Source organism: Cynocephalus volans, chromosome 3 (assembly GCF_027409185.1).
Source record: "Cynocephalus volans isolate mCynVol1 chromosome 3, mCynVol1.pri, whole genome shotgun sequence".
Classification (NCBI taxonomy): Eukaryota; Metazoa; Chordata; class Mammalia; order Dermoptera; family Cynocephalidae; genus Cynocephalus; species Cynocephalus volans.
Genome location: NC_084462.1, coordinates 14,006,065 through 14,032,547, shown reverse-complemented (window position 1 = coordinate 14,032,547; position 26,483 = coordinate 14,006,065). Strand labels below are relative to the sequence as shown.

General features: G+C 42.2%; 1 protein-coding gene across 4 annotated transcripts in view; it reads left to right on the top strand.

Moving 5' to 3' along the window:
• The first annotated feature begins 237 nt into the window (after positions 1-237).
• ZNF606 (zinc finger protein 606) overlaps positions 238-26,483 on the top strand; it is a 74,443-nt gene continuing 48,197 nt past the window's right edge. For 3 of the 4 annotated variants that reach the window (XM_063092008.1, XM_063092009.1, XM_063092007.1), the window contains exons 1-7: positions 238-309; positions 1,369-1,449; positions 2,183-2,239; positions 2,757-2,845; positions 12,091-12,217; positions 12,506-12,601; positions 20,513-20,630. In XM_063092008.1, the coding sequence (XP_062948078.1) occupies positions 1,419-1,449; positions 2,183-2,239; positions 2,757-2,845; positions 12,091-12,217; positions 12,506-12,601; positions 20,513-20,630 (518 nt within the window). In that variant the 5' untranslated portion in view covers positions 238-309; positions 1,369-1,418. Of the gene's footprint in view, positions 310-1,368; positions 1,450-2,182; positions 2,240-2,756; positions 2,846-12,090; positions 12,218-12,505; positions 12,602-20,512; positions 23,657-26,483 lie in introns of those variants that run through there. The other variant, XM_063092006.1, reaches the window with a different exon arrangement.

Here is a 26,483-nt window from a genome sequence, read left to right as displayed (position 1 = left end):
AGGGCGGGTCCTGCGCGTGCCCTTTCCGCGCCGGCTTCGCGTCCCCGTTGCCCTCGGCCCTCGACCAGCCAGCCTTCAGCCTCCCGCCTCCGGGCACTTGATCTCAGTGGGCCTGGCCGGATTGGCCGGGCCCTGATGAGCCCTGAACTTCGGGCCCAGCGCGCCTTTGTCTTCGAGGACGCGCGCCATTCTCCATGCTCACGGCCGGGCCGGACATCGGCGCGGGACAAAAGCCAAACGCCTTTACGAAGCGTCCCCGAGCCTGCTAGGTCGCCTGCGAAGGAGTGGGGGGCGGTGGCTGCAAACCAGGTAAGATCGGTGGCTTGCTGGCTGTGGCTCGCATCCAGATCTGCATCGTGGGTTGTGAAAGAAATCTGAGGCGGGAGGCCGAGAAGCAGGTGATCAGGACGCCTCTGAGTGTTCATGGGAATAATAACCCCGTTTCATTTCCCAGCGGGCGTTTCTCGTTCGTGTCCGTTCTCATAAAGCGCTGTGAAGGACATCAAATGTCGCTTGCGAACAGGCCCAGGTTCCTTTAAACCTGCAGTGACCGGGCGATTTTGTCAGGTTGCAAACAACGGTGCAAAATAGTTTGCCTACTTTGAGTTTTGGCGCTAATCATGGTGCTCCCGATGCCCAGTGGGCGTCCTAGTGCTTTTTACTCATTCCCAGGAATCCGTCAGAGAGGTCGCGGGACTTGCACAAATACCTGAAACCTCGGGGGTTGGGAGTCTGGGCTCCGGACCCTTCTGTACGACTCCTCCACACTAGGAGGGAACAGCTAGGCTTGGGCTTGGTAGGTCTTGCAGGCGGATTCTTTTTTTTTTTTTTGAGATAAAATTTACGTGACATAATGTTCACCACTTTAACCATTTTGAAGCGTATAATTCAGAGTTTTCGCTGTATGTTTGTAAAGTTGTGCCACTTTCTATCTCCACTTTCTAATTCCAGGACGTTTTCATCACCTCCCAAAAGAAACCCCTGCACCCATTAAGCAGTCACTTTCCATGTTCCCGTTCCCTCAGCTCTAGGCAACCATTAATCTATGAGGATTGCAGGTAGATTTTACAGTAATTTCTGTCAGTTCAACCGAAAAGTTTCATCTATGCTGTCTCTTGGGAATGGCTGGCAAATTTCCACCCTCTCATCGGTATCTTGCTTTTTTTTTTTTTTTTTTTTTCAGCCTGGTCAAGTTACCTTTCATTACTTTCAAGGAATTCTGTCATGTCTTGGAGATGTAAAATATGTTTTCTTAAAATGCTCCCTAGGGAGTCTTTTGTTGCTTCTGTGGATGGGTTCTCTTCTTTGTTTCTGCTGGATCTTTTGTGAGAAAGGAACAGTTTTGTCTTTTTCTCCTTTTGCCACTAGGTTGGGAATTGCAGTGCTCCTGGGCAGGTGCCTGCTCCATAGGCTTCGGGATGGCAGCCATCAATCCGTGGGCCTCCTGGGGTGAGTCCAAATCCTGTTTTCTAGGTCTTCCCTAGCGCTGTGACCTGCCATAGCCATGGGTGAGAGCTGGGGAGGGGCTGAGGGCTTTTGGGGATCGGAGGATGTGTCTTGGTATAGAATTAGAACTAATTGGGAATTATAACTGGTTGGTGGTCAAGGTGGGAAATTGTAGGCATAAAACACAATGTAACTTTTGCGTATTTTATAGTCCTCTTCTGGAAAGTGTCATTAGCTCTAAGAGATTTTCCAGTAATTTGTGGGGTTTCTTAGAAAACAGTCATAAATACAATCAAAGTGTCTTTACTGCTTCCATATTTTTCTCCCTTATTGTTTTTCAGTTATACAGAATTGGTTTGTAGTTTTTAAGCAATGTTAAATAACAGCATGATGTCAGTGGTGTGTTTTATTGTCTAGTGAGGTTTTATTCACTAAAGACCTCAAGGGATATACTGCTTACATTCATTAAAAACTAGGTAATATTATGTTTTATCAGATATCTTTTTAGCCATTCAAAGGGTTCTGGTTTTAATTGTCCTGTGGCTACATTATATCAGTAAATTTCCTAATGGTGCATTTCCTGTTTAAATCCAGCGTAAGTTGGTATTTTTACATGCCCTTGGGCTCTGTTTGTGGAACTTTGTTGTTCCCATTAGTGAGACAGTCCCCTTTTCCATTTTGTTGCTTTTAGTCACTAAGTTTGGTGTCATAGTCCTAACCTGATCTTTCTGTGCAGGTGCCCTTTCAGACCAGTGCTGGGGGATGGCAGCTGTTAACCCATGGGCCTCCTGGGGTGAGTCAAGAGCCCATGTTCCCCTAAGCCATATTGGTTGCCATGTTATGGTCTCTCCCTGCAGTCATCTGCCACAGCTGAGAGTCAGAGCTGGGGACCCAGCGGAGCTTTAGGGCAGGGGATTTGTGGTCCAGATTTTTCTCTGTAGAGTTGGAGTAAAGAAGGATCAGAAGACTCTGCTGGGGGATAAAGTGATGATGCCATCTCTAGGACAAGATGCATGCGAATTAATGAATTCATTTGGGGTTCAGGCCCAGAAAGGCTGTGAACAGACTCTGCTTCTCAGAGGTTGTGCCTCATAGTACAGGGGGTCAGTGAGAGATTCATATGTTTAGGTATGTTCCTTACCTTCTCTGAGCCCCATTTCTTCAGCCATAGACTGAGGAAGTAGATCTTTTCCCTTGCTCAAGGCGGAGGGACAAGGATTGGCCCTCCTTAGTCCCCCAGGATGAAGAGCTTATGTGGGCAAGCTTCTGGCAGGGAGAGCAGCCTCCGTGACTTCTTTCTCCTTCCCCAGCTCTGTGTCCTCAGGACCCTGCCTGGCTCATGGAGGGGAGCCCTGAGGAAGGGAGGATGGTTGCTGGGCTCCCAACAGCCCAGGTCCAGGTGAGATGGGGCTTCCATTATTTCCTGAAGGGCCACCCTGTTCCCAAAGGATGGGTGTCTAGGTTGTCCCTGACCATCCCAGTTGAAGGGTTTTCTTAATTTATAACAGCTTGAGTTTGGGTAGAGAAGGAATTTGCCAGAAGTTAATGCTTTCTGACACAGGTGGAGAGAATTCAGGCAGTTTTGCATGATGTGGAGCCTCGCTGTCAACCAGCCTGTCCATAGTGCTGAGCCCCATCTATGCCCTGGGGTTGTTTTGGGGGAAGAGGGTCAGCTCTTTTGGCTGGCAGCCTCCCTCCTTTTTTCTCCTCTCTCCTTCACTCACATATTCAGTGCCTGGTCCAGGATGATGCTGTGCAGTGAGCTCTGTGATTGCTATAAGGGGAACAAGGACAGGTATGAGCCTGTACCCTCAGGAGCTCCCAAACCCTTTTCCAGGGTTGTTCACTCAGTTAATGATGTCTCATGGCTTGCCTGGGGCTGCACATGCAGTGCTGGACACAAGAAGCCTGAGACATAGGGAGACCCTGAACCCTGGAGGAGCTCAGTCCATCTGATGCCTTGGGAGATGGTACAGAATCTTCATGGAGGTCAGTGGGGGCACAGAGCAACTGGAATTCTTTTGCTGTGGAGAGGGAATCTGCCCAGGAGACCTGAGCCAAGAGGTGAAAGGAATGCATCAGCCAGATTGGCACAGCCTGGGAGCAGGGGTCTGGCCTTCTGTAGCACCACAGGTGTATGTTGGGGGTTGGGGGTGCACTGCATGACCAGTGTCCAGGTGAAGACTGACCCCAGTTGAAGAAGCCAGGATGAACTTCGCTGGGCCCTGAACGCATGCTGCCGAGCCAGAATTCCATTCTGGTGATAATAAGGAGCTTCAGAAATGTTGGGAGCAGGAGATGCCAGGGTCCAGAATATGGCTGGAAAGATGATCGTGATAGGTGTGGGGAGAAGGGGGCTGTGGGAAGCAGGTTGGCGTTTCAGGCTTCAGTCTGACCAGGGCCTGGGAGCTGGGGAAGAAGGCGAGATCAGAGACATATAAGACAGTCAAAGCAGGGGGCTTTGTGACTGTGACTGCACAAGGGTGGCTTCCGAGAGAAATAGGACACTAGAGATGATATAAGAGAGAAGTGTCATCTCCTTCCCCTTTGTCTGCCCAGCCTCTTCACCAGAGGTAGCTGCTTAAAAAATATCTTTTAAGTAACAGCTTTATTGAGACATTATTCACGTACTATAAAGTTTTCCCTTTTAAAGTGTGTGGTTCAGTGGGTTTTAGTATGTTTGCTGAATTGCGCAACCACCACCAGAATCTAATTCACCCCAAAAAGAAATCTGGTATCCCTTAGTAGTCACTCCCTTTTTCCCCATCTCCAGTCCCTAGCAACCACTAATCTATTTTCTGTCTCTATGGTTTTGCCTCTATTGGATACTTCATATAAATATGGAATCATATAATATGTGGCCTTTTGTGTCTGGCTTCTTTCACTTAGGATAATCCTCTCAAAGGTCACCTTGTAGTGTACCATCAGTATTTTATTTCTTTTTATGACTGAGATGTAGCCATTTTTAGCTTTCTGATTTCAGTTTCTTAGGGTTATCGTCATATTTCTAAGTGGGAAATTTTTAATAAATTTTTCCTAATTTGTCAAATTTACATTTACTCTGTTGACTCCTTGCTGTGAAAGATGAAGAAAAATAGTTTTATTTATTTAGGTCTTTTATTTAAAAGTTAAAATAATGAATCAAGAAAATGTGAGATACTGTTATATTAAAAAAACTTAAAAATAATGTCTCTATTTAACTTTATGCATCCCTCAAATTAAAAAAAGTTAAAACCTCCCACAGTTTCAAAGCTGATGGGTGAAGTGTATTGTAAGCATCCCCACAAGGCAGTGCTGCTGTTCCCAGGAAGCACAAGGGCCTGAACTGCATAGTACAGTGTGGTGGTTGTCTGGCATCTGAACCTGGGTGACTGAGGTTCACTGCTGTTACAATGTACAGTCATTTTTAGATCTTGTAACAGAATCATCAGCAGTGAAGCTAGGCGAGGCTTCACTGAATCAGTCATCTGAGATGGGCCCTGAATCAGTCATCTGAGAACCGAAGTTAGTGATAATAAAACACTATGAAGCCCAGTTAACTGCTTTGCTGCGCTCTGCTGTTAATTTGTGTGAGGGTTTCTGAGAATTATTAGAGTTAATGCTGAGAAAATAAAGTAGAATTAAAATAACACCCTCTAATGTCTGAAGAGTTGTGATTTCTAAAAACATGCTCTTGGCTCCCTCCCCACACTCACTTTGGATTTTTCCCTGTGTGAAACTTGAACTAAATCATGTTAGTTTTTAATTAAGCGAGGTCTTCAGGAACACTGATGAGCCCCATGTTCCTTTATTGTTCCCTCTAAGTTAAATATTTATTGAAATAAAGCATTTACCTGGTGAAACATCAAATGCTGTCATCCCTCATTATCTGAATAATCTGTTCTCGGAAACATGTTGGATAGTGAAGTTTCAGCTAACAGGAGCCTAGATCCGTTATTCTGAGGAGTAGAGGAGAATAAGACTAGTAGTAGTAGTGGTGATGCGTGGTGATAATACCCCAGTTTATCTAAAAATCTCAGCCAGCCTCTCTACATATGGAAATGCTCTCAAACCCCTATATAACAATCCACCAAGAATTTCTGCATCACAAACACTATGCACATAAAATACCAATAATACTCTACACCCATCCTTGGTCATATTCAAGGATATGCACAGTCTAGTTACGTTTTCCTTCTTTGTAAAGAGCTTGCACTAAAATATTAATAATGAGATTCTGCCAAAAAGGCTGTCTGAATTGTCTAGTTTCCATGAAGGGGCCAACTGTCAGGGAACTCTGAGCAATTGGGCAAGATCATGTTGGGCAAAGAGCTGAGACCCAGCACAGCACCCTTGTTCTTTTCTCCCTCACGTCCTCACAGGGTTTAAACTTGTGGCTGGTGTGTGAGTAGATTCAATAAACTGCTTTAGAAAAGCCTAGATAAATGGCTTATACATGTGTACCAAGCAATATGTGCAAGAATGTTTACAAGAATTTGGGTGAAACATCTTTGCAAATCATCCTAGCTTATGATTGGAAAGTGCAAGTTTTGCTTATAAGGGTTACCTGTGAAACCAAAGGGCTGCTCCTGGGAGTGGCACCCTTCTCTTCTGCATCCTCACTGCAGCATCGTGTAACAGTGAAACCAGCATTTCCTCTCATATCCTTGGAGGGTCCCTCTCATCTCCACCTCTGGTGAGATTAGGTGCCCATCTCTTAAGCCTTTTGGTTTTGTCACTTCCTTGGCAACTCTAGGCTGAAGGTGTTTCCTGTGTCCTCTTCCCATCCCTGAGGTGAGGCGTCCATGATTCGTGGGCCCCCACAAGCGGGTGTTTTCAGCTGGGTTTTTTTTTTTTTTTCTTCCTGCTTTTTTAGTCCCTGAGCTTTCCAGTTTGGTAACATCTTTTTCAGTTCTGGGGATGTTTCTTTTTATTTACTTTAAATTTTATTTTGACAAATTCTGTAATTACAGAAAAATATAAAAAGTAATTGAACAAACATCATTCCCATTACTCTGAATAAGCACCTATTAATATTTTGTCATTTTTGTTTTTTTTCTTTTACATAGTTCTTAATCACATTCTCTTCCCATACTTTCTCAGAGTAACTGCTCATGGATTCAGTGTGTACATAACTAATCCATTTTCATATTCATACATAGATCAACTGTATATATTGACATACATACCATAGGTATGCAATCTATTTTTTTGAACAGTTTTTTCCTACGTATAGTTTTTCTATAGCTTTTTTCAACTTTGAGGTCCATCAGGTTCTTGCTTTTGCACTGCCAGGTATATCTCGTAGTATCCATCAAAGAAATGCATCTCTGTTCATCCTTTCTTTTATGGATGGGCTTATAAGCCCCCTCCCACCCATTATTTTTGCTGTTCCAGCCAAAGTTGTATGAACATTACTATAGTTTCACGTTGTGCACATGTTTTAAGTGTTTATCTAGGTGTGTACCTAGAAGCAGGATTTTGCTGGGTTTTAGGGTGTGTGTGTGTTCAGTATTACTGGTGCTGCCATGTGGCTCTCCCAAAGGGATGAAGAAGCTACATTTCAGTCTCCCCACTCTGGAAAAAAGTGCCCATTTTCTTGCATCTTTGTTGGAACTTGACATTATCAGATCTTTCAATTTTTGCTTTCCTCGAGACCAAAAAGGTATATTGCGTAATTTTACTCTGTGTTTCCTTGATTGCTAGTGAGGTTAAATATCTTTTTATATCTTTATTTACCATTTGTATTTTCTTCGCTCTTTGTCTCTCCCCTATCCCTATATTTCTAGTGACTGACTTACTGATATATAGGTATTTCACATCCATTCTGGATCCTGATTTTTTTTTTTGCCATGTATGAATTATCTTTTCCCAGTCTGTAGCTTGTCTTAACTTGTGTTTTTTGTCAGTCAAATGTTTTTTGGTATGTGTTTGTCAAACATATCTTTGTTTTTGGCTTATTTTTTGTGTTTGTGTCTTATTTTAAGTGTTTTTTCTGTCTTATTTTAAGAGGTCCTGATTATTTTTGAAAAAATAATAACTCTCCTTTTCTTTTATATTTTCTTCCTGAATGAATTGCTATGTCTCTGATCTCTTCTTTATATTCCATGTCCTTTCTTGGTGGAGAGTGGGAGGCCTAGCGATCATATTACAACTGCAGAGCTCTTTTGGGGCCTCTTGAACTGATTGCTGTGTCTTTTGTTTCCTCAATATTCTATGAATATTTTCCTGTTCTCGCAGAGAGCTTCTTGTAGCATCCTGTCTCTTTTGATACTGAAATCTCTCCAGTCTGAGAATCTAAGGATAGGAATTACAGTTCATTGAAAATTAGATGCAGCTGCTGCTGTCCGGATTCTGTGTCCTTTTGGACTCTGTGTTTGGTCTCTCCACCTGTGTGGCAGGTGTTCCTTTTGGGAGGGAATCCTCTTGTCTGTCCATGTTTACCAGGGGAGGGCTGTGAGACTGTATTTGAGAGTCCTACTCTGCTGCAGCTGAGCAGGTCTGGTTCCTGGTTAGTTCCCCCTATTCTCCAGCCCCAACCCGCCCCCACCTTCCTGACAAGTCATGCTTTGGGCTTTTTGGGCCTGGATGAGCTAGGATCAGCAGGTCAGTTCTGCTTCTAATTTCCCAGTACAGAGCTGTCAGGCCATGGGCTCCTTTACCCTTCTCCATGTTGGTCTGAAGAGGTCTCAACTCACCAAGGCAGCCTAAGAAACTGCCATGCTCCTGAGTCTGAGAAGGCTCCTGGGAGTTTTGCCCAGGTATAAGTGTAGGGCTGCTGGTAGCACTGCTCACAAGATGGGGTGGCTGGCAAAGCTGTCCTTAATACAGGCCTTTACCTCATCTGTTGTCAGCCTCACTCTCACTTCTGCCTCCACTGTATCAATTATTTAAACTCGGAGCCCAGAGCCTCTTCTGCTTCCACTGCTGATTCTAGCATGTGGGGCTGGGATCACCTCTGCTCTATTTAGTTGGTCAGCCTCGCTTTCATGTGCTCTGCATCTGCAGGAATGTGTGGAACTCCGGATGCTGATTGCCTAGTCTCCTTGCTAGGTTATTTCTTTTACTTTCTTTAAAAAGCAAAAAACCAAGAAAACAGCGACTTTATTTAGGGGATTTTAAAACCCAAAAGTAGAACATGAATCCTGTATTAGTTTTCTGTTGCTACTGCAACAGATTACCACATTTAATGGCTTAGAACAGGGTAAATTTATTCTCTTGTTCTGGAACTCAAAAGTCTAAAATGGGTCTGCAAGGCTGTGTTCCTTCGGAGGCTCCAGGGGAAAATCTGCTTTCTTGCTTTTTCCAGCTTCTATAGGCTGTCTGCATTCCTAGGCTCACACCCCTTCCGCCATCTTCAAAGTGTATCACTCTGACTTTTTTTCCCCCACCATTGTCATATCTCCTCTACACTCTGATCCTCCTGCCTTCTGTCTCTTGTAAGGACTCTTGTGATTACATTTGGCACACATGGATAATCCAAAATAATCTCCCTTTCTCAAGACCCTTAACTTAATCATATCTGTGAAGTCCCTTTTATCATTGAGGTAACAGTCACAGGTTCTGGGGATTAGGACATGGACATCTTGGTTGGGGTGGGGTGAGCATTATTCAGCCTACCACAAGCACCCATGTTCACCAGCCTTACCAACTGTCAGCTTTCAGCTTTCTTTTTATCTATTGAACACAACCTTTTTTATCCCCCCAAACTTTTTTTAAAAAACAAAACGAAATAAAAACTGGAGTATTTTAAAGCAAATCTCAGAATTGTATCATTTCACCTATGAATACTTCTTGTAAATAGTTCTGTGTATATATCAAGGAGATATGTACCTTTTGGGACAAACCACAATAACTTTATCACAGCCAGCAAAATTAACAATGATTTCTTAACATTACTTAATACCTAGTTCATGTTCAGTTTTCCCACTTTTCCCTAAAATGTCTTTTTACACTTGGTTTGTTCAAATCAGGATCCAAACAAGTCCTACACACTTGCATGTGCTTCATATGCTGAAGAAACCAGGTTCACTTGTTGGTTTGCTTGATTTTGCTTTCATGATGTCATTGAATGAGTTTCTCCATCCTCTCATCTGTAAACTGGTAATTGGACTAGAGACACAAGTAGATTTATTTAGTATTTTTGTCAAGAGTACTTCATAGGTGTTGGGTCCTTCCTACTGTGTTGCCTAAGTGGGCACACAGTGTCTGGTTGTCCCATTTTCAGACGATATGATAGATTAGTGGGTGCAGATATTGTTAGACTGACCCCTCCATTATAAAGCTCCCTGTCTGCCTTTCACCTGCAAGTTAGCAGTCACTGATGGTCATTACCATTGTCCACTATTTTATTAAGGGTTGTAGGACCACTCTCATGATTTCATTTCTTTTATGTTTATTATATGTGATTCTTCTATTCCATTTTAAACATTTGGTGATTTCACTGGGGTCTTGGGAGGGATGGGAAGTGAGTTTGTGTCTCAGTCCACCAGCTTGACAGCTGCCAGGGTGTGGGTTTGGAGCCTGTTAAGTGTAAGTGAATGATGAAGCCATCTAAGAAGATGCCACCTCCTGGATAGGTTAGGCAGTGTGAGACAAGCACAGGGCTGGAAGCAGCCTGGGCAGTAAATGCAGCCTCTCATCTGGTCCACAGGTGTGATTACTCTGTTAAAGTGCATTGGGCTTAGGTTTTGTGCCCTTCTCTGTCTGTATGTTAAATTTAAGTTAAAAAAAGTTTATTTTACCTCTAAATGCAGAATCAGCAGCCATCAAGGAGACTGAGGTCTGGGCAAGTCTGTAAGAGGGAAACAAGAGGTTGGCATTGCCAGTTGAAGGGTGAGGAAGGTTTTACAGAGGAAGGTTGTGGTCAGCACTTTTAAATGCTGTAAAAGGTTAAAGGCAGCAAAGGCAGAAATCGACCTTTGGGCTTAGCAATTGACAAGGCATTTGGGATCTTGGTGAGAGCTTGGTGAAAGTAAGAATCATAATTAATGCGTGTTCATTGCCACAAAATACTTCAATATAGATCAGCAAAAATGTTGAATATAAAAAATATTTTAAATATTAAGGAAGAGGAAAATGGTTAGTAAAGGCAGAGAAGGAACCGCAGTAGGCTGAAGGCAGGAAGACAAGGAAGGAAGAAGGTGGACTATATCTTGCAGGAAGTTGACTGTCAGGAGCAGAGGTGGGGTAGCTGGCATGGGTGCAGGAGAGATGGGACATTTCTAAAGGGGGGACGTGAAGATAATAGGAGAGACGGTTCTTGATACCGTGTCGTCTCTGAGGAGGTGGGACAGAGCTGAGATTTAGCCATGGACAAGCGGACGGATCATTGTCCCTGTAGGGTACAATAAGGTAGAATGTGTGGGGGATGTCATCAGGAGCTGATTTTTTAGGGTAAGGAATCGTTGGAGTAGAATCAGTTCTTTGTTTTAAGCCAGTCACTGTGTGAAGGTGGAAGGGGAGCAGTTCAGACGGACAGAGTAAACGTTGATGCACTGAAGACCCAACAGTGAGGGTTGGCCCAGATCAGAGATGGCAAGCTCAGTTTATAAGCTGTGACTAGCAGGGACAGAAAGGAAGCCCACAAGAAAGGTCATATTTGGGTAGAAGAAAAGTGACATAGCTGTGAAAGGGAGAGTAGAGGTCCAGAGTATCCTTGGAGTGGAAGTGATGCCCTGCACGCTTGTCTGTTCAGCAGGTGTTTGTCTCAGGGTCGATTCTGCATTGATGAAGGTAGATCAGAAGCTGGTTTCCAGACAGAGGACAGGACTGTAGTGTGTGGACAGGTCACAGGGGTTGAGAAACAAGCAGGAGCTGTGGGTACATCACCTCCCTACAACAAGGGAAGGCATCCCCCCTCTGCCATCCTTCACCTTGTTATTATCAGCACCATGCTTTAACCAACCGAGCTAAGCAGCCAGCCCCTCACATTGATTTCTTAAAAGAACTTACGGGATGTATTCACTACAAAAATCAGACTTAGCTTATCATTCATCTTCCCCTCTAGTTTCCTAGTGGTTTTCCTGGTTCTTTTCTTCCTAAAAATAACAATTTGGATTTTTTTTTTTTTAAATCAAGTGCTTTTAACAGCAACTGTAGCTGATTCTCCTTGGCCCAGGCTGCTGTGGGCCTTTCTGCTCACCCTTGGTTCCAGTCCATGGGATGGAGATGATCTGGGAATGGAAACTTCCCTACCTTGGCCAAGAAGACAACCTGTGAATATTCAGATTACCCTTCTAGGTCCTAGATCCACATGTTGGAGCAAAGACTCTAACCCCAAGGTTACTGGTCTGAAACCAGTGCTCATAGCCTGTTTCCACACTTATTAAGTGTATTTTCAGAGGAGAAGGCATTGCCTAGGTGGGAATCCTGTCCACACTAGCTAGTATTACTAGAATTTAGCAAGAGTCTTAGGAGAGACCTGCTCATTTTTGCTGTGGTTATTGTGGGCCCAGGTATCTAATTCCCTAAGACTACATTCCAAATGGGGGACCCTGGATTGTTCCCAGTGAGACCTGAACCACATCAGTCAGAATCTTGAGTATATCCAGGACAGTTTTTCTATATCCGGTCTCCTCTCCCAGGGCTGTCAGCCTCACTCCAAACACAGAAACATTGGAGGGAGTGGTCCCAGTCTGAGAAGGAACCTGTGTGTTCTTTTAGGAACCAGTGACCTTCAAGGATGTGGCCGTGGACTTCACCCAAGAAGAGTGGGGGCAGCTGGATCTTGTTCAGAGGACCCTGTATCGTGATGTGATGCTGGAGACCTATGGGCACCTGCTGTCTGTGGGTAAGGCAGGTGCTGCCCAAGTAAATGAAGCTATTCCCATTGTAATGCCTTCAGCTACTCCATGTTTAAAAGCTCATGGGAGGTGGGATAGGGTATCAGAAAGGCTGAGCTGTTCCTGACCCTTTGAGGTTCAGGGAGGACATTCCTAATGCTTATGAAGCACGAAGAATGAGGGACTGTGTTATTCTGCCCAAGTGAGAAATCACAGGGAGGAATAGGCAAGGGAAGCATTCTTTGGTTACCCTGAAGCTTTGTTATACACGTCCCATGTTTTTCTTCCATGTGTAGGGAATCAGATTGCCAAGCCTGAGGTCATTTCCCTTTTGGAGCAAGGAGAAGAGCCATGGTCGACGGAGCAAGCATATCCTCAGAGCACTTGTCAAGGTGAGGGCAGGCGCCAGGTGTGAGGAAGGAACTTTCTTCTAAGCTCTCCTTTTTGAGAAATGGGCTAAGGCTATAAGGAGTTACCTTTTTCAAATACATTTAGAATTCCCTCTAAGGAACTGTCTTCCTTTTTGTATTGACTTTCTTGTTGCTATTGATTCATAGCAATGACACTCACCCTTATTAAGGTAACAGGTTTTGTATGCTCCAGTTTCCCTCCTTTGCCATCTGCTCTCGATGGCTCTCATATTCTCTGCTGTCCCTTTCTCTAAGATGACTTCTCATTCACCTACCTACTTTTTAACTTTTTCCTTTATTACCAAACTTGTATTCTTTGGCCACAGACACTTCTTTAACAACAACGACGACAACAGAATAGGTTTTTTATATAGGCAATGTATTCACATGGTTCAAAAAATGTAACGCTACATGAAATGTGTAAGCTGAAAAATTGCATTGATACTCCTTGCTCTTATCCACATTACTCTTACCTCCCAAACATAGGTACACAGAGCAACATACAGAGGTGCGCACCTAGGTAATCCATTTTCTTTTACTATAAGTTTTTGACTTATTTTCTTAGTGATTGTCCTAGGGATTACAATTAACATTTTCATTTATAGCAATCTTGTTTGGATTAATAACAATTTAATTTTGATAGTATGCAAAAACTTTGCTTTTGTATAGCTCAGTTCTCCTTCTCTTATAACTGTTATTTTAGTCCGTTTTGCAGAAATACCTGAGACTGGGTAATTTATAAAGAGGTTTATTTGGCTTACGATTCTGGGACAGCTGCATCTGGCATGGACCTCAGGCTGCTTCTACTCATGGTGGAAAGTGGCAGGCAGCCGGCGGGTACGAACAGATCACATGGCGAGAGGAAGCAAGAGAGAGGAAGCAAGAGGGAGAGAGAAGGTGCCAGGGTCTTTTTAAGCAAAGAGCTCTTGCGGGAACTAATAGAGTGAGAACTCACTCATTAATCCCCCCTCCCCCAGGGAGAGCTTTATCCATTCATGAGGGATCCGCCCCCATGACTCAATCAGTTTCCAACACTGCCACATTGGAGATCAAATTTCCACATGAGTTTTGGAGGGGACAACACATCCAAACTCCATCATTCCGCCTCTGGCCCGCCAAAACTCATGTCACTCTCACATACAAAATACAATCATTCTATCCCAGCAGTCCCAAGAGTCTTAGCTTGTTCCAGCACCAACTTAAAAGTCCAAAATCCAAAGTCTCCTCTGAGACCAAAAGCAGAAGTCCTTCTAGCTGTGAACCTGAAAATTTATCTTTATCTATCAAATTTATCTACTACCAAGATACAATGGTGGAACAAGCATTGGGTACACATTCCCATTCCAAAAGGGAGGAATAGGCCAAAAGAAAGGAAAAACAGGTCCCAAACAAGTCCGAAACCAAGCAGGGCAGGCATTGAATCTCAAGGCTGGCAAATCAGGTACCTTGATTCCATGTTCAACTGCCTCTGCACACTGGTGTGGGGGTTGGGTCCCCAAGTCCTTGGGCAGCTCCACTCCTATGGCTTTCCTGGTCTCAGGCCACACTTCACCTCTCCCAGGCTGGTGTTCCACTCTCATAGCTCCACAGGTCTGGGGTCTCCATGACGGTCCTGCTCTCACAGCTCCACCAGGCATGGTGCTATTGGGGTTTCTCTGCTGCAACTCTGACCCCACATTTCTGCTCTGCGTTGCTCTAGTAGATGGCCTCTGCAGTGGCTCCGCTCCTGCGGCAGATCTCTGCCTGGACTTCCAGGCTTTTCCATACATCCTCTGGAATCTGGGTAGAGGCTGCCATGCCTCCACTGCTCTCACATCTTACCGGCCTGCAGACTTAACACAACATGGATGCCACCGAGGTTTCGGGCCTCTACTCTCCAGGGCTGCTGCATGAACTACACTTTGGGCTGCTCCAGCCAGAGCACCTAGGATGCAGGAAGCGGGATCCCGAGGGCAGCTGCGCCCCAGGTCTGTCCTCCAGGATAACTCAGTCCTTCTAGGCCTCAGGGTCTGTGAGGGGTGGGGCACCCTTCCAGACTTCTGAAATGCCTGGAGGGCTTTCCTCTCATTTTCTCTGCTATTAGCATGTGGCTGCCTTACTGCCAAGATAAAGTCTTTAGCCACCAGTTTATCTGCTTCACACTTGGATTGTTCACTGGCTCTCCACTTCTTTATTTCATGGCCAGGCTGCAAAGTTTCCAAACCTTTATGCTCTGCTTCCAAGTTCTGGCTTTACATCATGATTTTGCTGCCATAACTCAAGATAGGCTCTTAAAAGCAACCATGCAGCTTCCTTATTGCTTTGCTGCTTAGAAATTTCTTTGGCCTAATGCTCTGGTTCACAGCTCTTAAGTTCCACCTTCTACAAAGTCTAAGGGCATGGACACAATGCAGTCAGATTCCTTGCTATGGTGTAGCAAGGGTTATCTTTTGTCCAGTTCCCAATAAGTTCCTCATTTCTGTCTGACACCTCATCATCCGCATGGCCTTTACTGTCCACATTTCTATCAGCATTCTGCTCGCCACCACATAAGTCTCTAAGACATTCCAAATTTTCCCACGTCTTTTTCTCTTCTTCTAAGTCCTCTAAACTCCTCCAGCCTTTGCCCATTACCCGGTTCCAAAGCTTAATCCACATTTTCAGGTATCTCCATAGCAACACCCCACTACTCAGTACCAATTTTCTGTATTAGTACATTTTGTGTTGCTATAACAGAAATAACTGAGACTGGGTAATTTATAAAGGAAAGAGGTTTATTTGGCTTATGATTCTGGGACAGCTGCATCTGGCATGGGCCTCAGGCTGCCTCTACTTATGGCGGAAAGTGGCAGGCAGCTGCTGGGTACAAGCAGATCACATGGTGAGAGAGGAAGCAAGAGAGAGGAAAAAGTTGCCAGGGTCTTTTTAAGCAATGAGCTCTCGCGGGAACTAATAGAGTGGGAACTCACTCATTAATTCCCACCTCCCCCAGGGAGAGCATTAATCCATTCATGAGGGATCCACCCCCGTGACACAATCAGTTTCCAACACTGCCACATAGGAGATCAAATTTCCACCTGAGTTTTGGAGGGGACAAGACATCCAAACTCCATCAATTGTTATTGTCAGGAATTACATCTTTATATGTTGTGTATATATCAGCATAGATTTGTAATTCCTGCTTTATGTATTTGTCTTTTAAATCAAATAGAAAAAAAGGAGTTACAAACAAAAAATGCATTTTACTGTCTTGTTATATTTACATATATAGTTTCTTTTATTGGTGTTCTTTATTTTGAGTTATTGGCTAGTGTTCTCTCATTTCAGCCTGAGGGACTTCCTTTAGCATTTCTAATAGGGCAGGTTTGCTAGCAACAAATTGTCTCAGGTTTTGTTTATCTGGGAATCTCTTGATTTCTCCTTCACTTTTGAAGGATAATTTTGTTGGATATAGAATTTTGGTTGACAGTATTTTCCTTTCTGACCTTCATGGTTTCTGATGAGAAATAAGCTGTTAATCTTATTGATGATCTCTTGTATATGATGAGTTGCTTCTTTCTTTGCTATTTTCAGGCTTTTGAAAGTTTAATTATAGTGTGTATATGCATGTGGAGCTTTTCAGAATCCTTGTATGTCATTCCTCTGCTTTTCCTTTTCATCTTTTTGCTTAGTGTGTTGTTGGTCCTAACTGTTTGCCATTGCCTTAGGCAGTAGTGACTTTAAAACATTAACTGTAAATGTTTGATGGGTACCTCTTCCCTAGAGTTCCCTGTCATGCAAAACAAAGACAAAAGACAAGTGTTTCCATTCCGGTCTTTCTCGGGGAACCCACAAGGCAGGTCCAGTAATGACTGTTCTTTGGAAATAAGGCTTTGAAATAGCCCCAGCTTTGTTCTGCTCACTCCAATACGGAAATTTGGGCTGTTATTTTTCAAGGCTACTGCTGAACTGGGGAGCTGGAGATGGGGTAGATAAGTTATTCAAATGCCACAAAGCTCACTGTTCTTATCAAAATTCAATCATTTTTCTTGAATAAATGCTCCTTGGTTGTTGCCAGGCTTTGGTTAAATTACAGAATTATGAAAAAAATTGATTCTGACAGTTTTTGCCAGTTTTTTAGTTGCTTTTATGGAGGGGTGAAATTCTAGACATCCTTACTTGGCTATTTTCACTGATAATTCTGCCCCAGGTAATCACTTTAAAAAATTTCTATTGTATGCTTACAGAGTTTCTTTACATAACTACAAGCATATAAGAGTTTATAGTTACTTTTCTTGAGTCCTGAAGTTGGACATATCCCCACCCACTCTAATGAAGGGGGCTTTTGTGGAGTCTTACCACTTGCCTCCTATTCAGATCTGAAACCTTCCTCCAAGAGCTCATGAATTCCAGTAGCTTTAATTTTTCTCCCCTCAATGCTGACCATTCTCAGTTACTGTCCTGAGCTGTGTGGTTCCACTGCCTCCATCCTTACACTTTTATTATTTTACAAAGCATCTCAACTACAAAATCCAGTAGATAGAACTAGGAATCTCATCTCTTCATTCTAGATATTTCCCCACTTTCCTGATGTGTATCCCTGGTGCCAGCATTCTGCAAGTTCCCTAAGCTGGAGATTGAGAAGTCATCTTGACTTCCTGCTCTTTGCTCTCCAAGAAGTAATCTCTTTCCTAACTCCTGAGATTTTTTTCCTCTGAAACATCAGTGATGTCACTCAGCTGCCACCAGCATAACCCTCAGTAAGGCCTCTTCCTTAGAAAATTCCAGTTCAAGTTGATGAGGAGATTCTCACTTGTTATTAGCCATCTCAGGTGTTATTTCTAGATTTATCTCACTAAAATCTTCCATTATGAGGTCCCTGTCAGTAAGCCTGCAGTAATTCTAGTTGCCTTCTAAACAACAAAACAATTATATTTTAAGACCTTCCAATTTTTTCTGTTATTTTTCTCCTTTCCCGAATAGCTTCTATAGTTCACTCAGTTAAAGTCCTTACTGTCTGTATTAGTCCATTTCTATTGCTTATAACAAAATACATGGAACTGGGTATTTTATAAAGAAAACAAAATTTATTGCTTACAGTTTCAGAGGCTGGGAAGTCCAGAGTCCAGGGAGCACATCTGGTGAGGATCTTGGTGGTGGTGACAGTGACTCAGGGATCTCACATGGCAGAAAATGGCAGAGCAGAGAGAGACTGACCTCTCATGTGCTCTTCTTTTAAAGTCCTCAGAAGCATGCCCCTGACCACCATTTTTAATCCATTTACTAGGCATAGTCCTCAGAATCTAATCACTTCTTTGAGGCCCCACCTTTCAATTACCATAATAGGATTTTCCACCCTCTTTACATTGTCACAGTGGAGACTAAGTTTTGGGGGGACATTGAACCCAAGGCACTGTCCTCCTTACATATTGGTCACATCATGCGTGCCTTTGCTTATGCTGAACTAGCAGTCTGTCTGAATTCAAGCCATGCTTGAAGGCTGAGCTCATGGCATTTTTCTTGTGTGAACCATCCTTGATTGCTTCTGTCAATGCTAATTTCTGATCTCCCAGCCACTTAGCATCCACAGCCCCACAATCTTTCAGAGATATACAGATTCTAATTACCAGGAGGAGGAGACTATATTTTCTTTTATCTCTGGTGCTGGCTATTCAGTAGGCCACAAGTACTGAGTGAGTATATAGTTGACAAGAATTGTTTATTCAGTCTTTTATTTGGTGAGTGAATTGGTCACATTCCATTTTTAAAAGTTTCTACTAGAAGGAATCAAAAGCTATATGAAGATCATTTACTGACTTCTAGGAGCTAAGTTTGAAATTGGTAATAAATGCCAGTTCTTGAGCAGAGTAGAGCCTCTTTTATAGTGGACTTGGGGTGGTAAAAGGGGAGAAATGGTACACAATGAAGAGAGAAGAAGAAAAACCTAGAGAAAGAGGATATGGGTCTAGGTCCTGTAGGATACCTGGGACTTTAGACCCTGTGGTAAGCTGAATAATGACTCTCCTCATCCCCCAAAGACGTCCATATCCTAATTTCCAGCATTTGTGAATATGTTGCCCTTCATGGCAGAGGGGTTTTTCAGATGTGAATGAATTAAGGATCCTGAGTTGGGGAGATTATCCTGGATTATCTGGATGGATTCTAAGCGTAATCATGAGGGTCCTTATAAGAGTGAAGCAGGAAGGTCAGAGACAGAGAGGATATGTGATGACAAAAGCAGAGGTTGGAGTGATGTGCTTTGAAGATGGAGGAAGGAGCTATAAGCCAAGGAATGCAGGTAGCTTCTAGAAGATGGGTAAGGCAAGGATACAGATTCTTCCTTAGAGTTTCTGGGGGAGTACAACCCTGCCAATAGCTTTGTCTTAGCCCAGTGAAAGTGATTTTGGGCCTCTGACTTCTAGAACTGTGAGATAATAAATTTGTGTTATTTTAAGCCACTAAGCATGGTAATTTGTTACAGCAGCAGTAGGAAACTAATATAAACTCCTTCAATTGTTGGAGGACTGATACCTTGGCAGTGATGTTAGGTGGTTCCCATATATTGGATTTGCCATGCATTTTGCTGGATTCACAGTCTCATTTAATCATCAGAAAAGTCCTCCAAGGATAGTGGCAGAGCCAGTATTTAAATACAGACTATTAGGCTATGACTTTCATGTTTATTTCATCATACTATGCTGTCTTTCTAGTTCATCTCTTGTATCATTTCTCTAAAAATGATTCTGTAGTGGTTAGAAAAATTGTAACTTTAGGGATATCCTTGTACCGTGATGATATTTTCCCTTTGGAGTGGTGAATCTTGTGTCATTGAATAGACTACATGGAATAGGAAATAATGTGACAGCATTTTGTCGTAGATAACATCCTGGCTGAAGCCTCATTTGGTGAATACTTTCTCTTAACCCCACCCCCTCCCTTTTTTTTGGAAGGTGTCAAGATAGGGGAGCAGGAAGGAAATTATAACACAGAAATGAATTAAGACTATTTAGTAATTTAAAATGTAATTGGTAAGGGCCTATGTGCTCATTTCCAGTTATTTCTTATTTTTTTTTACCTTAATAACATTCACTGTGTCCTTTTTCAGGGGTCCCTAAGACCACTCCCAGGTTTAGTGATTCACTAGAAGGACTCATAGGACTCAAAAGTCATATACTAATGTTATAGTTTATTGCAGTGAAAGGGTTACAAAGCAACATCAGCAGATGGGAAAGGTGCATGCGGCTAAGTCCAGGGGAAATCAGGTGCGAGATACCAGTACTCCTTTACCAGTGGAATGTCAGAGGATACACTTAACTCCTCCAGCAAGGAGATATGACAACATGTGTGAAGTATTGTCTACTAGGAAACTTGCCTGAGCCTAGGGTGTTTATTGGGGGTTTGTCATGCAGGCACACTGTGCTTATATGACTGACTAAAATCACTGAAACTCCAGACCACCTCAGAAAAAAAGCAGGTGTTCACTATTGTTTGCACAAAGTAGAGAAACTGGTGCAGTGTACTTCAAGGCTTTGAACATGCAAAACAGTCATCACTTAGAACATGCTTAGATCTCAATTCTCAGGAGTTGGTCAAGGGCCGGTCATGAAACAGGCCATCTTGGGAATGTGCAGGGTTTGAGCAACTCAGGCCTGCAGGATTAACTCTTTCCTGCACACTCTATTCTGGTCTTCCTTTTCATGGGAAAGTACTCTTAAATAGTTTTGTTAATTATTAGTATATGCTTGGTATTCTGTTTATTGTTCATTTTTCACTATTCTCGTCTTCCCTATTATGATCTTTCTCTGGGTTCCAAGTCTGTACTTGAAAACTAATTCACCCTTTTCTTTTTCATTATATGGACAATAAATCTCACCATTCCCACTCTATTCTAAAGTCTTTCCTGATGCTTTCACAGCTTTTTTCTGTCTATTTCAGAATGGATGAGAAATCTTGAAAGCAAAGTGTTGATCCCAGCACAGAGCATTTTGGGGGAAGAACAATCCCATGGCATGAAATTGGAAAGATACATATGGGATGATCCTTGGTTCTCCAGGTTAGAAGTTTTGGGATGTAAAGACCAATTAGAAACCTACCACATGAACCAGAGTATGGCTATGAGACAAATGGTCTTTATGCAAAAGCAAGTACTATCTCAGAGAGGCTCTGAATTCTGTGAACTTGGGGCAGAGTATAGCCAAAGCTTAAACTGTGTTCCATCTCAGAGAGTTTCTCAAATAGAACATTTTTATAAGCCTGATACACATGCTGAAAGTTGGAGATATAATTCAGCCATAATGTATGCAGATAAGGTTACCTGTGAAAATAATGATTATGACAAAGCCTTCTACCAGTCCATTCAACCTATTTACCCTGCACAAATGCAGACTGCAGATAATCTTTTCAAATATACTGATGCTGTTAAATCTTTCAATCATATAATACATTTTGGTGATCATAAAGGAATGCATACAGGAGAAAAACTCTATGAATATAAGGAATGCCATCAAATCTTTAACCAGAGCCCATCATTTAATGAACATCCAAGATTTCATATTGGAGAAAACCAGTATAATTACAAAGAATATGAGAATATCTTTTACTTCTCATCCTTTATGGAACATCAAAAAATTGGTGCTGTAGAGAAAGCATATAAATACAATGAATGGGAGAAAGTGTTTGGATATGACTCATTCCTTGCTCAACATACAAGCACTTACACTGCAGAGAAACCCTATGAATATAATGAATGTGGCACATCTTTTATCTGGAGCTCTTACCTTATTCAACATAAGAAAACTCATACTGGAGAGAAGCCCTATGAATGTGATAAATGTGGAAAAGTCTTTAGGAATCGTTCAGCTCTTACTAAACATGAACGGACTCACACTGGAATAAAACCCTATGAATGTAATAAATGTGGAAAAGCCTTCAGCTGGAATTCTCATCTTATTGTACACAAGAGAATTCATACAGGAGAAAAACCTTATGTATGTAATGAATGCGGGAAATCTTTCAACTGGAACTCCCATCTCATTGGACACCAGAGAACTCATACTGGAGAGAAACCTTTTGAATGCACTGAATGCGGGAAATCTTTCAGCTGGAGCTCTCATCTTATTGCCCATATGAGAATGCATACTGGAGAGAAGCCCTTTAAATGTGATGAATGTGAAAAGGCTTTTAGGGATTACTCAGCCCTTAGTAAACATGAAAGAACTCATTCTGGAGCAAAACCATATAAATGTACTGAATGTGGAAAATCCTTCAGCTGGAGCTCACACCTCATTGCCCACCAGAGAACTCACACAGGAGAGAAACCCTATAACTGTCAGGAATGTGGCAAAGCATTCAGAGAACGCTCAGCCCTCACTAAACATGAAATAATTCATTCTGGAATTAAGCCCTATGAATGTAATAAATGTGGAAAATCCTGCAGCCAGATGGCTCACCTTGTTAGGCATCAAAGGACTCACACTGGAGAAAAACCCTATGAATGCAATAAATGTGGAAAATCCTTCAGTCAGAGCTGTCACCTTGTTGCTCATCGGAGAATTCACACTGGTGAGAAACCCTATAAATGTAATCAATGTGAAAGATCCTTTAACTGTAGCTCTCACCTTATTGCACACCGGAGAACTCATACTGGAGAGAAACCATACAGGTGTAATGAATGTGGGAAAGCATTTAATGAGAGTTCTTCCCTTATTGTACACCTGAGAAATCATACTGGAGAAAAACCCTACAAATGTAATCATTGTGAGAAAGCTTTCTGTAAGAATTCTTCCCTTGTTATTCATCAGAGAATGCATAGTGGAGAGAGACGCTTTATATGCAATGAATGTGGAAAAGCCTTTAGTGGTCACTCAGCCCTACTTCAACACCAGAGAAATCACCATGAAGAGAAACTGAATTGAATTGATGAGAAATTTTTCTTGTATTGTACGTTTGATAACACACTTAAACTATAAATATAATCAAGAGGAGAAATTTTTTACTGAGCTCAATAAGACTTCTCCCCTTATTATTCACTACAAAATTCTTCTTAGAAGAAACCCTATGAATGAAAAGAATAGAGGAAAGCTTTCAGCAGTTATGTAGCCTTTACTCAACCTAAGACAATTATAATGATGAAAACTCTAAGCTCCCCTTGTGATCCACCAGGAACCTATACTTGAGGAACATGACGGTGGGGGATGGGGCATCTTTTAGCAAGAGTTCTCACCTATATGTAGATCAGTGTTTAATGTTAAAGGAAAAACCTTATGCTGAGAAAAGTGTTTTCATTGGAAATGTACTGGTTTGCATCAAGCTGGAGTACTGGATGGAAAACTTTACAGTAACATTTTGTGCGTAATTATAGAAATACAGAATTTGCTGTCATAAGGGGAGGGTCTAGGTGCCCTTTAAAGAATAGAATATGAGATACTAAACCTGAATTTAAAAGTAGTATGAATGGGGTATTTACTGTTGATCAAGATTAACCTCCTTAGAAAAGATTAGTAATGAGATTACTAATGGTGCAAAGGTTATTGCCTAGAAGTATGAGACTGATATTGTTGGAACAAAAGGTGATACTTAATCAAGTGTGTCAATGTCCATTTACTCATTACTGCATTGCTGGGCAACTAGTTTGTTTTAGGCAATCACTATAAATTATAGTTATGGACACCTTATCAATATACATGACATGAAGGAATAAAAAGGACACAGAATTGTATATACATATATACTATAACAGACCTAAAAAAATGTATATGGATAAGATCTGAAAGAACCATGGAGAAATTAACCCAGTTAATTTGAGATTTTTTTTTTTTAAGTTTTACAAATATAGCACTTACCATGTGCTAGGGCTTGTTTTAAATGCTTTCCAAATATTGTTCTATACCCTTAAATCTGTGAGATAGGTACTGTTATTATTCCAGTTTTAAAAATGGGAAAACTGAAGCAGAGATGTTTAGGAACCAGGTAGAACTACAGCTAGTAGAGATTGGAGCTGAGATTATTTGGCTCCAGAGTTCATGTTTTTAACCACTATGTTATACTGCCTCTCCAATGATTTTTTTTCCCTGTTCTTTTTCCCTTTTGTTCAGTGTTTCTATAGTAAAGATTCGATAATAAAAATTAGAAAATCTGAAACGATGAGAAACAAAGTTACCTGGTTCCTCTGTCCAGAAGGATTTCTGGTAATATGACAGCTAACATCCCTTTGGAATATGAAGAAGTCTGGATTGGACATTCGGAATCACTGCATTTTCTGGGACCTAGATAGAGTTTCACCATTCACAACCCTAAGGATTACAGGGCAGCAGGACTCACTGGAGGTTTGGGCAACCCCCATGATGGGTCTAGAGTGCCTCTCATAAAGCAGAGGGCAATAGTGCTTGTTCCTTTACACAGTCAGATACCTCTGCATGTTGGAGCACCATTTCTCAAGGTCTGTCATGGATGCAGTATTTATTTTTTTCTTTATCTTCCCCAGATGAAAAGATTTCTTGATAGGGCAGTGTTTCAGAAGAGAAGGGAGCTAACCAGATCATCACATAGATTGAAGAAGTGTCTGTGAGTGCTTACAGGGGAAAGGGGGTGAGATGGACCAGAGGACTGGAGTGGCTTTTCTCCAGTTCATAAATATTTTCTGTATTTCATTAAAGTAGTTCTCTAACTAGGGGCCAAGGATTATTCCTGGATAGACTTGGAGGGTATTGGATAGAAATCGGGAGTACGAGGGTACTTCAGAAAGTTCATAGAAAAATAGAATTCAAAGACAATATGAATCTTTTCATGAACTTTTTGAAGTAGCCTTGTACATAAAGTTCAGCTAGTTCTCAATGGGTCCATGTGGTTGAGAAATGGTAGCCCACTGGTGTCATGGGGAGGCTGTGTTTACTGTCTGCCTCGTGTGGCTTGAGCTCATGTAGATATATGACATTTGATTCACTACCTTTCAGGGCCTGATGTATTAGTCATCACCCAATAAATGTTGCAGGAGTAAATTAAAGTTACCAATGTATTTCTTATGTGGTTTGTGCAAAGACCTTTGGAGAGAATAGAGTTAATCAATAGTATCTCTGTAAGAGAAAGCAGTGCCAGTATGTTATGGATATCATCCTGTAATGCCCAAAGCAAATCCAAGTTGTCCGATTTATGTACAATATTCCATGAGCATCCTGGAAACATATTATAACCTTATTACTAAGCTTATTTCTTCTAAATATTTCTAAAAGGGCCTCCTGTGGGTGAACCCACTTCATGAGTCAAAAGAAATTTCCAGACTTCTGCTTCTTCCTGGAAGGGATTCCCTATCACCTTTTACATATAGCCTTACATGACACTCAAGTATCAAGATTGATTTTAGTGTTCCCTTATGTCCAGGACTCCTAGATCCCCTGTATCTCCCTATATCCCTCATTCTGACCTGTGTATGGCTCAATTCATTGCCCTTCTTGACTGCATCTTTCACTCCTCTCCAACTCTGGAACTTCCTGCCGGGCCCACTCTCATTTAGCCAACGGAAGTCTCCATTCAGTTCCCTGCTATGTCTTCCCTGTGCACATTGTTTCCCTTCCGAGGGTGATTACTTTCTCCCACTCTTTTTTTTTTTTTCCTGGCCAGGATGATTTTTTTTTTTTTAATTTTATTTTGTCGATATACATTGTGGCTGATTATTGCTCCCCATCACCAAAACCTCCCTCCCTTCTCCCTCCCCCCTCCCCCCCAACAATGTCCTTTCTGTTTGCTTGTCGTATCAACTTCAAGTAATTGAGGTTGTTATATCTTCTCCCCCCCCCCCCGGTTTTGTGTGTGTGTGTGTGTGAATTTATATATTAATTTTTATATTAATTTTTAGCTCCCACCAATAAGTGAGAACATGTGGTAAATACTTTCTCCCACTCTTATCTGTTGCTTCCAGACTATTGTTCGTCCCATCTCTCTAAAACTTAGCTCCGGCTCTCAGGACACCAGATGATCACCCATGTTTCTTCTAGGTGCAGTCATCTACTAACTGGTCACTCATCTGCATATCTCAAAGATTTCAACTCCTGCCTCACTGCATCTAAAACCATTCCCATCATAATACTTCCTGGTTCCAATGTCTGTGTAGATTATCTTTCGATATCCTCACCTCATGGCTTTTTGACTTCTTTGCTGACAGTTTTGTGAGATACTCCCATTGTTATCCCTAGAACCATCCCATCAGTGATGAGCCCCTCTAATGTTTGAGCATCCCTTCCTGACCTAGTTGACTAGAATCTAGATTCCAACAATCACATGCCTAACCTTCCCTCATGCTCAGTCCCAGCAGATGATTTTGCTAGAAAATAGCAATCACCAGAGGCCTTCCATAACATCCCTTCACTTCTTCTACCCACCTTGCACAATGCCAGTGCCTTCCTGCTGGTGCCTATGTGTGAACTGGCTGGGCCTGTGCACCAGAGCCTGTCCCTTCTTATCTACTCCAGGACATTGTACCAGCCAGTCTCCTCTATCTCTTGTATCATCAGTTTTTCTCTATATACTAGATCATTTCATCAACATGCAAACATACTCCTAAAATGTAACACAACTCTTGATACTACATTCACTTCTGGCTCTGAGTCATTTCTCTGCTTCACTTTAGAAAGCAAAATTTTCAAGAGTTGACTGTTCTTGCTGTCTTTGCTTTCTTTCCATTATTTCTTAAACCTATTCCAAACCCATCTCACCACCAGATAATCACATTGCTAAGTCCAGTGGCCAGTTCTTTTTCCTTCTTCTGTGACATTATCAGCAGCATTTTAGATACTGGATCATTTCCTTGCTGAAACATGTTTTTCACTTGGCTTTCAGGACACCTCTCAATTTTCCTCCTACCTTTCTGGCCTTCATTTTAGGCCCACTTTGCTGTTTCCTCCTTACGTCCTTT